This window comes from Heptranchias perlo, chromosome 19 (assembly GCF_035084215.1).
Source record: "Heptranchias perlo isolate sHepPer1 chromosome 19, sHepPer1.hap1, whole genome shotgun sequence".
Taxonomy (NCBI): domain Eukaryota; kingdom Metazoa; phylum Chordata; class Chondrichthyes; order Hexanchiformes; family Hexanchidae; genus Heptranchias; species Heptranchias perlo.
This window is the reverse complement of record NC_090343.1, coordinates 20,079,935-20,096,025: the sequence shown is the minus strand read 5'-3', so window position 1 is coordinate 20,096,025 and position 16,091 is coordinate 20,079,935. Positions and strand designations below refer to the sequence as shown.

Genomic DNA, 16,091 nt, shown 5'->3' with positions numbered 1-16,091 from the left:
ATGTACATTAATAAACGTGGATAACCTGGATGTTAGTAAGTGACTGTAAAACAACCTAGCTGCACGATGCTTGAGGTGTTTATGGTCTTTGAAGATGTGAGTGTGGGACGGTTTTCAACTTTACGTTGCATATTGAAGATGTGCCTTACTGAGATGTGGGTATGCACGAGACTCAATGAAAGAACTATAAAATTGCATAAAGGCTTGGCACGGATGAGCAGTAAATGTGGGGACAGGTTGGCAGACTTTGCGGTATACAATCTTGAGCCACCTACAAGATACATGGCACTATTGAGGTGTGTTGTCTTTTTATACATTTGCTCCCAGAACCTGCAGTGGTGTACACATCACTGTGTCAGGTTACCAGTTGCTGCCTGGAATAATGCACTGCTGGCTTGGGTTAAGGATGCCTTAAAGGACCAAAAAGGGCAACCCTCCTCACGCAGCTGCATATTCATTTGGCCATCCATCAAGCCGGAGATGGGGTGCTGCAGCACTGTCAATTGCTCACAGAATTAGTCCCAGGAGAACCTGAAATTGTCTAAATTGGGCCAAATTTAATGAGTGCAAATCAATCTGATCAATTTGGGCCAGGATCTGCAGCTTACCCCATTTAGAAATTAATGTTGTTGTACATCGTAACAATTTCTAATGTTAAAATGTTACGGTCACCAAATTGGTTACATAGAAGCAATTGTAAGCTTTTCAAATCTGCTCATTACTTTCAGCTTTCAGAGGATTAATTTTTGGTGGTGGATTTCAATAAGTATGTTCTATCTACACTATATAAATGCAGTACCCCTTCTGTTCTCAAAACAAGTTCCTGGTGTAGATTTCAGTGTTGAATGGAAATATCTTTCTCAATTAAATTAAATGATAGCAGATTGTACCTTACTCCCATAGTTCCTTGTGTCCCTGTTCAATCTGACATCGGATGTTGCTTTTCCAGTGTATTTGACCCGGTTTCTTTGCCCATCTGTACTGCCATTATCCACTTGAAAAGGCTGAAGCCGCTCACTGAGGTTGACTGGCTGGTCCTCTGGGCTAGCACTGTAGTCCAAGCCAGTGGAGCTGTTTCCATTTATTTCTGGGAATGTGCTGTCTCCCTGTGTACTGTTTGATGTTGCAGGATTCAGTGTAGTGGAGCCATTCCCACTGTAGCATTCTGAAGATGAATCATCTGATGAGGAAAAAGAGAGAACACTGTAAGAACAGGTCGTTGATAAAATACTCTGAGAGGAGGTTTCTTACGTAAATATTGATTCCTGCTGCCTGAAAAAAATGTTAAAATGCACCTCTACTTTTCTGATGAAAAACACTATGAAACCACCAGATAGAGATTTACAATTCTGGAGTCCAACTACCCTACTTATTTGATTCAAAAGCACCTGAATTCAGTAGTGTGAACTTATATTAAATAAATTAAGTGTCATAATAGCTTTTATTTATGGCATAGGGCCATGTAAAAGCTCCAATACACTGCACTTCTTAGTGGCAAAACCTGAATCTGTTCCCACATGGCAACATTTCAATCCATCAGGGGGAGTCACTGAGCAGGGACCAGGAACTTCCCCACACGAATAGAGGGGAACTTGGCCATGGGGCACTCTTGTACACCTCCTGGTGACCAGTTACATCTTATATTACAAAGGTGGCAGATTGTCTGGGTGTGGGGAGACACAGCAGAGGGAAAACATAAATTAGCTCACAAAAGCACAATGTAGCAAAAAGACTAATTTTGTATATTGAGTCATTTAAATAATGCAGCGTAACTCACTGAAGTAGGTTTTATTCATATATTAAGGATACAAACTCTGACAATTCTTCTCCTACGGTTAAACGTTTACATCCTTACCACATGCAAAACGTTTAAATATTACCAGTTCTTGCCTGGTGTTTTGCTGTATGTACTCTCCAGGGACCCCTTAAATGATTTGAAGCAACGTCTTGTCAGATTCGGGTGATCTCCAGAGACCAGCCCAAAAGCAGTTTCTGAATATGAATTTGAATATAAGGATGAAGGGAAGTAAAGATGTTGTTTTTTTTTCTTTCTGCTCATCCATAATATTCAGTTCAACTGAAAACCATAAACATCCTGACATCCATTTTAAAAACTTCCCTCTACTTTCCGTAGCTGAATAGTATATTTCTGCATTCTCCAGATTATGAATAATCTAAAAAGAATTTAAATCATTCTTATCAATATTTATTTCAATTTTCAATACCACAAAACGATTCCGATTTTTTTTGTTGTTGAATGAATTGATGACATTTCCATGCTAATTTGGGTGATGGATTCAAGAAATGCCGTTGGGAGTTAATTCAATTAATCCACTCCCACTGCTCAAGCCTCCGTTTAATGTGCACACACAGGGGGTAATTTTCACTTTCACCGCTTGGGCAGAAAAATAGCAGAGTAGGATGCCTACCTGTTAATTTTCATTTCCAAATGGAGATGAAATCAGGTGGGTTCTATAACAGGCGAGCAATCAGCTCTACTAGTTTACCGCCCAAGCGGTGAAGGTGAAAATTGCCCCCAAGGTGTTTAGGTCAGTTGTTTACAGTAATTTGGATGTTTCAATATGAATGTAAAACAAATGAAACCAACTATTTCAAATCATCTACTCGTACACAGGCACAGTCTTAGTCAGCTGTACCCAAGCTGCAAGGATTTGCAAGGAAAGTGAAAATGGGACAGCTGTCTGCAGTCACGTCAGTCCTGTATTCTTCCCAACAGTACAGAGGTATATTGCACTCAGTCAGAGAGGTTGCTGTGTAGACTTGTCCCTCCGTAAACATGCATTTGTGAATGAGATTCAGTGAGTAGCTTTTTGTTAAAACCTCCAATGAAAGCTGAGAGGTTTACCACAAAGGTAAAAGGGATCCTTTTTAATCCAATGCAAGTTCATAATTTTTTTTGTTGATTCCAGCTTATCACTGAATAGCATCGTATATTAAAACCCTATTAATTCTCACCAAAGGTATGTGTGGTTTCCTCATTTCTATTACATCAGTAGACCAATAGTTTATTTTGGTAGGAGAAGTAAGGAGGCCACTTATTCCTCAGAAGGTAAGAAATTAAATGAGGCAGAGGAGCAAAAAGATCTGGGAATACAGATATATAAATCGCTAAAAGTAGTAATGCAAGTTGATATGGCCATAAAGCGTGGTTCATTTCTAGAGGAACAGAATACAAAAGCAGGGAGAATACAAGAGCAGGTTAAATTTATATAGAACCTTGGTTAGGCCACATTTGGAGTACTGGGCGCAGTTCTGGTCTCCATACTGAAAAAGGAAATTGAAGCATGGGAGAAAGTGCAGAAAAGATTTACAAGAATGTTACCAGAATTGAGAGGATGCAATTATCAGGAAAGATTGAGCGGTCTGGTGTTATTTTCTCTGGAAAAGAGAAGACGAAGAGGAGACCTGATGGAGGTCTTTAAAATTATAAAGGGATTTGATAGGGTGGACATGAAAAACATTCCACTAGTGGGTGAGCCCAGAAGGAGCATAAATATAAGACAGCCACTAACAGACCAAATAAAGAATTTAGGAGGAATTGCTTTACACAGAGAGTGGTGCGAATGTGGAACTTGCTGCCACATGGATTGGTTGCAGAAGATAGTGTTGACATATTTAAGAGGAGGCTTGATGCATACATGAGGGAGAAGGGAATAGAGGGATATGGGGGCAGGATGGGAAGAAGTAATTAGAGAGGAGGAGGCTCATGTGAAGCCTATACACCAGTATAGACCAGTTGGGCTGCATGACCTGTAGATTCGATGTAAAACCATGGGGTCAGTTACTTCTTCTGCTATGGCCTTAAATCTAGGCCTTGTGAGATATGAAATAATAAATAAGGAAGCTGTTCTGAAAAATAACAAAATATAACTCTACTTCATTTATGCAGTCAGTGGCATAGACAGCAAATTCAGCAAGTACACCAATGGGATTTTTGCCAAGAATGTTGCTTTGTATGTTTGGGTAGCATGGCACTACAGCACATTTAATGAGCACTTTCAATATAATTAACACTGTTCATTAAATCAAGAGGCCACTTACATTAGATGTGTTTTCAACTCTGTTTTGTAACATTCCAGAAACTTTATTTAAAATGTATAGATAAATAAAACAAGGAGTCAATATACTGAATGGTGCGATCTCTCTCTATAGACCACAAGGGGAAAGAGATTTATTTAATAGCCAACAGATGTCAGATTTATAGTCCATAAAGAACAGGAAATATTTTCAAAGGTTCTGTACTGTTGAAATAATGTATGTTTACAAAAATGTAGCCCATGATGACATAGGATGGTCTCAAAAGTTCTCCATCCCACCCATACTTTGTTGAGGTACTGAGTGCTTTTGATCCTGTTGTTTGGAGTTTTTATGAAAAATTCCACATTTTTCCTGTTTGTCTGCAGTCTCATAAATAAAATTAACATTTATAAAACTTGAAATACATCTGGGTGCACACAAACTACCACATTTTGTGCCAAAGTAGAAGAATGCTTCATTTGCACATTATTAGTGTCAGCACTCAGTATACGTGCAGGTCTCCTTTAATTTGAGAGGATGAAAAGTGGTTAAAACCCACATTTGAAACATCATAAAAATCTGTACACATATAAGAAAACAGTCAGCCCATATAGCTCCGCCTTCCATAGAAACCTTTGATCTACCTATCACAGCATTTAACTGCCTCTTGAATAATTCCAGAGATTTTCCATTAGTGTGAACATGAGCATCCTACGTCAGTCCTTAACTTGCCTTTTAACAGATTGTACCTATGACTCCTTGTCCTGCAATCATGGATTCACTTGAAGTAGTGCTCTGGATCAACCTTTTCTACTCCACTCATACATAGGTCTCCTCTCATCCATGTCCTTTCAAGCCTTCTAAACTTTCCAAAGTGCATTTAGCTAGGAAAGAAAACTTTCAGACAAAATCCCCTACAGCATTTAACATTGAAACATATCTCAGTCATTTATCCACTAAATAAACCATTGAGTCATACATACCTAACTAATACAACAATGGCACTGCACATAGAAATGTATGAGACATAAAGTTCCGCATATCATGTCTTAACCATGTTTATTACTATAATTCTTGATCAACTTCCCCGGGGAATAATTCTACACAGAATTGTTCATTAGTAAGTGGGAGACTGCCTTTCAATCGTGTTGGATAATATTTCTAAAAATACGTGATTTACCACTGCATTCTTGCCCCTAATATAGGTTAACTTACAATAACATAGAAAATTGAACTGTAATTTATACAGGCAAGCATGTAGCAGAATAGTACAATAGTGTGGAGCAAAGTATGAATAATAGACAGTGAGTGATGCATTATGATTGTGTAATAATTAGCAGCCATGCCTTCATCTGCCTAGGTTCTAAGCTCCTTTAAGACACTCCTTAAAACCTACCTCTTTGACCAAGCTTTTGGTCACCTCCTTAAGTGGCTCGGTGTCAAATTTTGTTTGATAACGCTTCTATGAAGCACCTTGGGACGTTTTACTATGTCAGAGGCGCTATATAAATGCAAGTTGTTGATTGTTGTTGTGTACAATTGTGAGTTGGTTTGATATCAGTATGTGCATATGTCCTGATAACTTGTCTCCCTCATGATTAATGGCTGACAGTATATTGGCGAGTAAAGAAAAATGAATTACTGAGCTTGCCGCAGAGGGTTGCTTTGTTTCCAAACTTGCACTGCCATGCATGATATCTTAGTCACCTCACCCACCTCCCCTCAAAGGAGGATCGTCATTAGTTGGATATTAGATAACTAACAACCATGGGTAACAAAAAATAATAAACAGGTGATACCACAGTAAAACATGGTCAGCTTGTATGAGAGGGACCAAATTACATTAAAATAATGAAAATATTGTGATGCAAGAATGTAAAGATTACAAGAATATATTTATTAGAAACTAGAGGCTGGTAAATATAAATAATCGCTTTACATTGCCTACATCTAGTTAAGTAGGAACTTATTTACATAAAGATCCAAAGATGTGTGCAAGGGTATTACTGGAGTTTAACCAGCTAAACCCATGCAGCCTACCAACTTCCTGCTGCTTGACCAGCCAAAACCACCCTACACATTACCATGTTGGCTTGCAGCATTATCTGGAGCCAAGTGGGAAGAACTCAGACCCTTGTAGTAGGTCTACTATTGCAGGTGAGGCAGGGTAGTTGGTCAATCCTTAACAGTGCCCCAGAGTACTGTGAATCACCCTGGCTCAGGTACTGATGATAACTCTCCTTTGTTTCCTTCCTTTTAGCCAGTTTCAAACCATGTAATATATCACCTCAGAGTGCATTTACTCTTAAATATTTTCTATGCTCATTTAAAAAAAAAATTGCCAGCTGCCAACTGGGAGCCTCTCCTGTTGGCAGCGCTATTTGGAAAATCGTGGATGTGCTGTACATAATTTTAATTTTCATGGACATAAAATTGTGGGAAATGTGCCCAAGATCTCCCAATAGGTGAGACTGGCAGGTAAGGATCCAGCCAGCAGCACAAAGTCAGAAAATTTAACCCAGTTTGTAAAAACAATCTCCGGCCACTTCGGCTTCTTCCGAGTCCTCCAGCTTTATTGTCTATCATTGGACTTCTTCCATCAGCCTGTGCTTTAAAGCAACCGCCATAAAAGACTGGGAATCGATATTTGACATCAATTAATAATTCTAGTAGATGGCAAGTACAGTGCAATCTTTGTAATTGTGAGTTTCATATTTTAAATGATTAAAATATGTATATTCAAATATTGATAACCTCCAGAACTACAGTTTGCAATAAGAGTCAACCCATTGGACTATGAAGTATTTAATTATTTGTTTGCAAAAGCAGCAGCAATTTAAAAAAGATTGGTTGGAAAGACCAGGGGTACCAATGCACTGTGCCGAACAGTGGTAAGATATTGGTCTGCACCCTGCAGCTCTCTGCACATGGCTAGCTTCCAATCTCAATTGGGCTATCAAGGAAATTGCTGAGCAGAGGCTAGCCACTGTCACACAAACTCAGAGGGGATATCATGCCAGACTGATCTTACTTTAAGAGTAGCCCTGTTAGAGACCTGGCAGGAAAGTACCTGCCTTTTGATTCATCTGTAGGATGATACTTTAAAACACTGAGGCAAACAAATACATGAAAAGGACGGGGATGAACAAAACTACTGGCTATGGGGGAACACCAGCATGGCTCTAGCAGTAGAAAAGGTTATAAATTCAAAACTGAAGGAAGATTTCCCTTGTTCATTTTGTGTAAAGGAAGTACAGGTTTATAATTTCACAAAGAAAATCATTCGTCAACTCTTGGTCAACCATTGGCAAGAAAACATTTCATCTTGGAGGTAAGGCAAAGGTCACCAGCCATGGAATGGCATTAACATTAATGACGATTTCCCCAGCTGGGACTGTTGAAATCCTCCCCCGAAACTGAAAAAGCACTGTAACTGGAAGTAATAATGAGGGACATAAAAAACTGGGAAAGTGAAAAGGACCGACTGTACAAATGGCACATATTTCCTGTGCCAACAACACAAGCTGTTTGTACCAAAGGCCCACATCTTCTGTATCCACGACAACAGAACCCGCCTCCTGCATGGACACAGTGGACACTTCCTGGGCAAATCATTCATACTTTCTGTGTAAATCATACAGGGGATTGAAATTGTATAGTGCAATATTAGTAACAAGTGCATATGTGTTGGTATAAATTTTTTTATGGAGCTGCTAACCTGTTTAACATAATGAGTTATTGCCTTCATATAAATAGTGGAGCGACCCCTCAGATAATGAAGCAGTCCGTGTCCGCATGCAACAAGACCTGGACAACATCCAGGCTTAGGCTGATAAGTGGCAAGTAACATTCGTGCCAGACAAGTGCAGGCAATGACCATCTCGAACAAGAGAGAGTCTAACCACCTCCCCATGACATTCAACGACATTACCATCGCCGCAACCCCACCATCAACATCCTGACCCGAACCTTAACTGGACCAGCCACATAAATACTGTGGCTGCAAGAGCAGGTCAGAGGCTGGGTATTCTGCGGCGAGTGACTCACTTCCTGACTCCCCAAAGCCTTTCCACCATCTACAAGCCACAAGTCAGGAGTGTGATGGAATACTCTCCACTTACCTGGATGAGTGCAGCTCCAACAACACTCAAGAAGCTCGACACCATCCAGGACAAAGCAACTCACTTGATTGGCACCCCATCCACCACCCTAAACATTCACTCCCTTCACCACCAGTGCACCATGGCTGCAGTGTGTACCATCCACAGGATGCACGGCAGCAACTCACCAAGGCTTCTTCGACAGCACCTCCTAAACCCTTGACCTCTACCACCTAGAAGGACAAGGGCAGCAGGCACATGGGAACAACACTGCCTGCAATTTCCCCTCCAAGTTACACACCATCCAGACTTGCAAATATATCGCCGTTCCTCATCGTTGCTGGGTCAAAATCCTGGAACTCCCTTCCTCACAGCACAGCACTGTGGGAGAACCTTCACCACACGGACTGCAGCAGTTCAAGAAGGAGGCTCACTACCACCTTCTCAAGGGCAATTAGGGATGGGTGACGCCCACATTCCATGAACGAATAAAAAAAAATTTTTGTATGACATGTTAACGCACACATTACGAATATCACAGCACTATTTCCATTGGGAGTGGAAATCGGGTATGGGGGTGGGGGGGAAGTGAGGGGAGTGCCAACCTCCCCTCCCCTCCCTGATAGCATGAGACCCAGGCGATTTTAACCCCCGGACTTCATCTGCATGCCACCAGTCAGGTGTGCGCCCGAAACGGGTGGGAAGTGGCAACTGAATGGCGGATGGGAGTAGAATATCGGGTAGCAGACGACCACTGGCTGGCACAAAAGGCACCTTCACCGGCAACAAGTTAAGTCGTAGGGGGTGGGTATTGGGATGGTCTCATGGAAGGGGAAGGGGATGGAAGCCAAGGGCCAGTAATGTACCTCAAATTACATCTTCCGATCCCGTATCCGCTTCCTGCTGTTTTTACCAGCTGAAAAAGCCACAACGGCTTCCCTGTTCAGGTCACAGTTAAAATTGCAGTCTGGGGACATCAATGCGCCTCAATCTGGATATTTAAAGAATGACCTCGCCGGCTTCGGGCGGGTGGCCTTGTTGCCTGCTCAGAAGAGCAGGTTAAAAGAGAAGATAATGGGAATAGTGCAGGACGTCAGTGGGTGAGTCTGCCTTAACTGCCTGATCGCCCGTTTTCAGCTGGGTGGGTAGGTTTAAAATTACCACTCTAATCTATTTTGGTGAAAAATCCTACATAGTCCATAAAGGGCTAATTTATACAGAACTTAAAAACAGGAACCACAGTTTTGATGGGCAACCACACTGGATGTTCCCCTAATAAATTATCCAGCAGTATGCTTAAACAGGAAATGCGTTATTAAATTGTGGTTTCTTTATCTTTCCTTGCTTAATAATCTGACAAGCAGTCCTGTAACAGAATAACAGAAAAACTAGAGGTGGTGGTGTTAGAGTACATAACTCACTAGAAGGCATTGATATGCTACTGATGTAGAATACCTCTGCATTCACTTATAGCTGTGCCATCAGCTTATTAGAGTAGAAGAATCATTCATCTAGAAGAACTAAACCTAGCCTAATTCCTCTCCGGCAAAGAAGAAAATCCAAAGAAGGAAAGCTGTGTCATTCTCAAGTGAGCAGGCACAGTGCCAAATTGTGAACTGTATTTTTTTTTCCTTCTATGTCCAACTGACTTTTAATAGCTCCCTCCACTCCTTCCTCCCACTGTGGTTTGCAATATTAATTTTAATTGAGCTGGACTAAACAGCTAAGTCAGATGCCCGCTGTGAAATTTTCATTAGAATCCCAGTAGAAAATGGTACAAAACAACTGTCAAACTTGTTTGCTCCATAACACTCCCTCTTCCCTCCCCGAATGCCTATGACAATGCAAGTCAAACTCCTGTGGAAGCTAAATGTCACTTTGACATACGAGAGTCTTTATCATGCCAGAGGTGTGTGGGTATTGTCTGCAATGCATGTTGTTCTGAGGGAACTCTGCTTGCAAATTGCTCTGAGTGCTAAGACCTGGAGACAGTACCCATGAGAGATAATCTATCACTTCCAGAATGCCTTATAGACACTGCACTCTGAGCTGGGAGCAAGTGCTCATGGGTTCTGATGAGGAACCGATATATTGAAATAGCATTCAGACCAAGTCTTAAGAGACCCTCAAATGTCACAGGCCAGCTCTCCAATGAAAGCCCACTATTATACTAGAACAATTAAATAATGACAACGTTATAATTCACTGCAGTTATCCATTTATTTTGGCATGATAAACCTAAAGCTTGTAGGACATTAATAAACCTGTCATGCATTATGGTCCTCCCACTCTCTTCTGAAAGCTGTGGGAATAGTATTTATTTATTCATTGATGCAGAAGCAGTTTTGCATAATTTACCCTTTTTAGGGCTACAGTAGTATTCCTGCACCAAAAAATAAACAAGGCTGCTATCTTATTTTTAGCACACATCTTTTGAAGACAGAAATGTGTTACGATTCTCTAATTCCATTTGACGATAGACAGTATTAAAATTGATCTAATATCACCTGTTCTGTTATCGAAAATACAGTTGGACTTTGAAAGCTACAAAATATTTTTTTAACACTCAACAAATTCACAGAAACAGTCCCATCAATATTTTATTATTGTTTTTATTTATGTTTTTTTGTTAAAAGTAACATTAATATATAAAACAGAATGCATAACAGACTCTTGCTCCACTTTTTATTCATTTTCACTGTCTGAAAAATGTGTTACAAAGTATAGGGGCTAGACTCGTAACAGTCTCATTTTTCATTCCACCCCAGACATACTGACAACGTAAAGTGATTTCCTTAGCTTGGCCTTAACATCAGTGCTTGCAGTTGCTAATTCCTTCATTGTACTTGCCACAATGTCCCTCAGGGGTGGTCCAACCTTTTCACTGACTCTGCACCCTGGGATTAAGTTGGTTTATCCCTCTGAGAGGCAGCACGAGCAAGTCTTCATGCCTGCAGAAGAGCTGGCATTGCCATGGCAACTGAGCTCCTTTTCGCTGCATAGCCAATGAAAAGCTCTAAAGAACTAACAGCGAACGATGTCCTTGGCTGTCAGACTAGGCCTCGGGTCTTTCCTCCGTGATGATTTTCAATCTGGATTACTGACCTCCCCCTTCAAGTTTTCCACTGAGATATGACTGGTCATATAAATGGGTAGTGCTCATACTGAGCTCACAGCCTGCCAGCCACTGTAACTCAGACCAAGACACAGCTAGCAGTGAATGGAAGAAAATACATTACAATCCAGTACAATATCTCCACTTTGTTTTTTTAATTCCTAAATCCCTAATAACCTCAGCAATTTCAGCTTTATAGTAAACAGTGTTGCTCACATATTTTTCTAGTGAAAGACCAGCTCTTTCTCAATTTGTTGTTTTCAAAATTCAAATCTTTTTTCAAATCTTATGGCAAATTTAAAAATAATTTTATGTTACAATTTCTTTAGGCACATTTTCTATCCTCTCCTTAGGTAAACCCCATGCGACATTTTATCCATAAGCTAAAAGGTGGACAGGCAACTTGACTCCTCTGCCAATGATACTCTAGAGGGGGCTGCTGGAAGGTGAGCAAGAGCAGCGCAGGATTCCTAAATTCATTATTTTCCCTCATTCCTTATGGGAAGGTGCACAGGCCAGAAAATATGCAATGCCATTCGTTGTGGCGGAAGTATGGTGGGGTGGGATTTCTGCCCACTATTTTGGCCTCCCCATGACTCTGTCCTAAATACTATGGATGGGGTAATTTAAATATCCGAGGTGGATGCACCGGGCCTGTAACAGGCGCAATAGAAGCACCCAACCCGTTTTGCCAGCAGAAACTTTGGTGCTATTCCTGGTGCTATAATGCATGACAGGTTTATTAATGTCCTACAAGCTTTAGGCTTATCATGCCAAAATAAATGGATAGCTTTGGCGGGGGTGGGGGGATAAAGCCCTTATCAGATCATGGGTATAAGTTGCCAAAAATAAATTTCCTGCAGGGATCGATTACTTTAATTCCTCTGCATATTTGGGGCCTTTAGTAGGCTCCCAATGGAATCCACACCTGCTCTCAGCAGACAAGGAAACCTCTGGCCCTAATGGGTGTGCTTTGTAGAATTCCCATGCGTGCCCTCAAAGCAGGCTGCAGTCATAATAGCAGTGGGCCTAGAAACTGCCTTCCCCTCCCAGGGTGCAAATTATGGGGCTTCTTACAAGGGGCGGAAACCTGGCGGAGCTAAGTTCCAGCCCACACTGTGACTCTCCTCCCAACACCACTAGACTTCTACATCATGGGGGTGAAATTGGTCTGTGCCAGCAGTGCAAAAACAGGCTCATATGTTTTACGTTGTGCTCGATTTTCTTTTCCATTGAAGTGGTAGTGGGAAATATTGTATTCTGAAGCAATAATAGAGGGAAAACCGAAAAGCAGATTTAGAAAAAGAGGTTCCAGCAACTCAGTATTATAGTATAATACTGAGTTGCTGTAACCTCTTTTTCAACGGGCAACCTTTGTATCGTTAAACCAGGCAGTCTGTACATGTAAAACAGTGCTTACAAAATTCAAAGCTATTTTACGTGTCAGCTGTCCAGCAAATTTATTGTTCTGTCCTCTAACTTTACTATTAATCTATCGCTTGTCTTTTCAGTGTCTCTTTACTTCGAAATCTTCCCATTAGTGAAACACACTAATGCCAGGTTTGACCTGGAGCTCCAGATTCAGTTTTTGTTTACATCCCCTCACTCCATCTGAGACCATCACAATATTTTAAACAAGATGTTCGTGACTGGCTTTTATCAAGGTTCATCCACTCGCAGCACAATACAACGTGACACTAGTCCATTTTTACTGCAAACTGAATAATATGTTGCTGTGTCCGGGTGCTCCTTGTTCAGAATGGAGGTGCAAGGAGCTCTAATCACACTGATCTGTAGTGCCATATGTTGTTGATCTCAACACATACAGTGTCACTATGCCACAAAACATTTCATATTAGTATATTTCTGGTGTTGCCATTTTAAATCTGTTCTTACTATGAGTTCTTGCTAGGAAGTTTGTAGTTAGCCAAAATAGTAGCCAAAATAGACTACTCTTTGTCAAACACTACTTTTGCTGGACAACTTTTTTAATTCATCCAACTTAATCAAGTAAGTTCACATGACAGTCGGCCTGGAACTGTCCTGCTATGGTTTCAAGCTCTCGATCACATGAGCTATTGGAGTCAAGATAAAGCCTGAACTTAAAATGTTTGAAAATTATGTGCAGCTTTGTTGTGTTTCACCTATTGCACTCCAGCTAAGTTGTGAATTTTAAAGGGCTGGAGTAAAATTTACTGGGCTTTTGACAAAACTACCGACATAAGTTGAAATATCTGTATCGCCTGCAGTAAAATTTTGAAAAAAATAGCAGGGAAACATTTGGTGAATCGTGCTAACCCCAGTGTGTGGCCAAATTCAATACTGTACTGATTACTAGTAACCTTACATCTTTATAACCACTGCTGACAAAATATAAAATGGGATCTCTCCTTTGTTTCTTCATCCCAAATACGGGATACCCTTGGTTTTATACATGTGTGTGCGCACACACACAGTTTGAATTGACACTGAAACGTTGTTGGAATAGGAAGCCCCCTAAATGTGACGTCCATACAAAATTAGAATATTCCTCTCAGAGAATTCCTGATTTAAGCTGAAAAAGTCCCCCATTTGCAACATTGTGATGTCATGGTGATTAAATTTACAATACAGTGTATCTACATTTATAGGGTTGATTTCATGAGCTTGAAGCCTCACTTGAAAGGTGCATGAATTAGAAAATCAGGTATAGACCGTGGTAATCCAGTGCTCTCTATGATCAAGTTCATACCACGTTACATATCGTTCTATCATTGTGTTCAGTAATTTGCCACGCTCCCAATTTTCTGGTGAAATCAGGAGAGCTACAAATTGGCTGCAATGATCCCTGCACCCAATTTTCCCATCCATGCTTCATTGAGCAAGGTTTTGCACTGGCTAACAAAACCTTTAAAAACGACCCCTATACATGTAGCAGGAAACAAATTCTGAAAACAACATAGCAATAGGAGATGTGACTTCCAACTAAATAGCTTCAGACTTGCTTCCAACTTAAATACATCACAATTAAAATTCTAGAGCAGAACAGCTGCTGAAAAAGCCCTTGCAGATTTATAACCCTTCAGTAACTCTTTAGAAAACTGACCCTATAGTTATTAAAATGATAGAACACGGCCAATCTTAACTCCGTTCACCAGGCGGGAACAGGGCAGTAGCAGCCCTAAAATTGGTCGCATTTATTGCACCATTCTTGCACCAAATTTGCAATTTTCTCAGGGCCTTTACAAGGGTGACCCAGGCGTCCACTTGAATCAGGCGGGAGCCTCATTAAATATGCAAATAGGGGTCCTATGACACATATAGGACCCCAATTGCAATTTTGAGGTACAAATGGGATCACGCATGCTCCATCCTTAAAAGGACTGCTGGAAGCCGTTCACAAAACAGCCCAGAATTTTAAAAACATTTTGGTGGGGCTTGGAAGAGCAAGAGCGCTCTTTCTGGGCTCACCAAGAAATCCAGGCCGCTGCCTGCCCCTCCGAGGCTCCATGCACTGGGCTCCGACTGTCAGCCACCTCAGTGTGGGAACCCGATTGATTTCCTGTCCTCTCAGAACCAACGAGCTGCAGCGGGTTGCCCATCTGGCACCACAGTTTCTCAGAAAAATGGAACGGCCTCTAAATGGCTTGGGCCTTCCGCCAGCAAGAATGGGTGGGCAGGCGGCTGTTCTCTGCCGATAAATCGGCCCTAATAACTCTAAAAACCGGCTTTATTTTCTAATGAACAGATGTTTTGAAATTACACTTCTTTGTTTAAGAGGATGTTTTAATAATGAGTACTATTACAGAGTACAATAATACAACGGTATGTAACACGGGGCGAGCTTGATTACACAGCTTAATTACCAATGTACTGCTCTACAGTACACAGCTTAATTACCAATGTACTGCTCTACAGTACACAGCTTAATTACCAATGTACTGCTCTACAGTGTGTTGTGCACTGATTTCCACTTTAGTTTGTTCACATATTCTCAACTGTTAATCTTCAGCTGACCATTAGGGAGGGTGTTGCCTAGAGGAAGCTAGGCACACTTCCACAGCAGTATTAGCAGAGCTAGCAGAGCTGCGCGAGCATCTACCCACCCCCCCTTGATATTGGAACAGCACAAAATGTGGGCATGAGGGAAGACAGGTCAATAGCACTTTTACAATTGAAGCTGATAAGTGTAGTTTCTCCACCATTGGTCACTTGATCCCACAAACAAGTGACTCTCCACTGCTGTTGGATTTGCCATTTCTGCTGCAGCATTGCGCATGATGGAGACTGGAACTTAAAAAATCTCTTTGTTACATTAAATGGTAATGTCGTAAATGGGAGAAAGCACCGCTCATAAGCAAATATAGCAGTGCTCTCCTAAGACCCCAGTGCTGAAATATCAAAGTAACTTTTATAGAGAAAATAACCAAATAAGGAAGGGTTCAAAAGACACAACACCTCCTTTAATAGTGTGCTTTCTGTGAAGAATGCAGCCAGTTTAAATCCATGGCACTTAAATAATTAGTTTCCAAGAATACACAATGAAATGAGATCTTGTGAGTGGAATTACCTTATCAATAAATAGAAAAAGGTGGTTTAATCCAACTCCTCAATAATCCAACAACACCCAGCTTTCAAAATGTACCATTTACTGCAACAAACAGATTCATAAAATATTCCATTTTCTCCCTGGAAGTAGTCCCATCAGATCCAGGTCAATTCTTATAATTTCACAACATAATAACTAATGATCCTGGGTGCAAAGTTTAATTTATAAGTTACACCTTCTGTACTGCAAAACATTTTAGTATTAACTACACAATGATCCTAACAATGGCCAACACACTGTACTGCTATTA

General features: G+C 40.9%; 1 protein-coding gene across 3 annotated transcripts in view; it reads right to left on the bottom strand.

Annotated features, from left to right (window-relative positions):
- Positions 1–16,091, bottom strand: part of nol4lb (nucleolar protein 4-like b) — a 253,339-nt gene that overhangs the window by 97,532 nt on the left and 139,716 nt on the right. For all 3 annotated transcript variants that reach the window (XM_068000428.1, XM_068000430.1, XM_068000429.1), the window contains one exon: positions 891–1,180. In XM_068000428.1, coding sequence (XP_067856529.1) covers positions 891–1,180 — 290 coding nt within the window. The remainder of the gene's footprint in view (positions 1–890; positions 1,181–16,091) is intronic.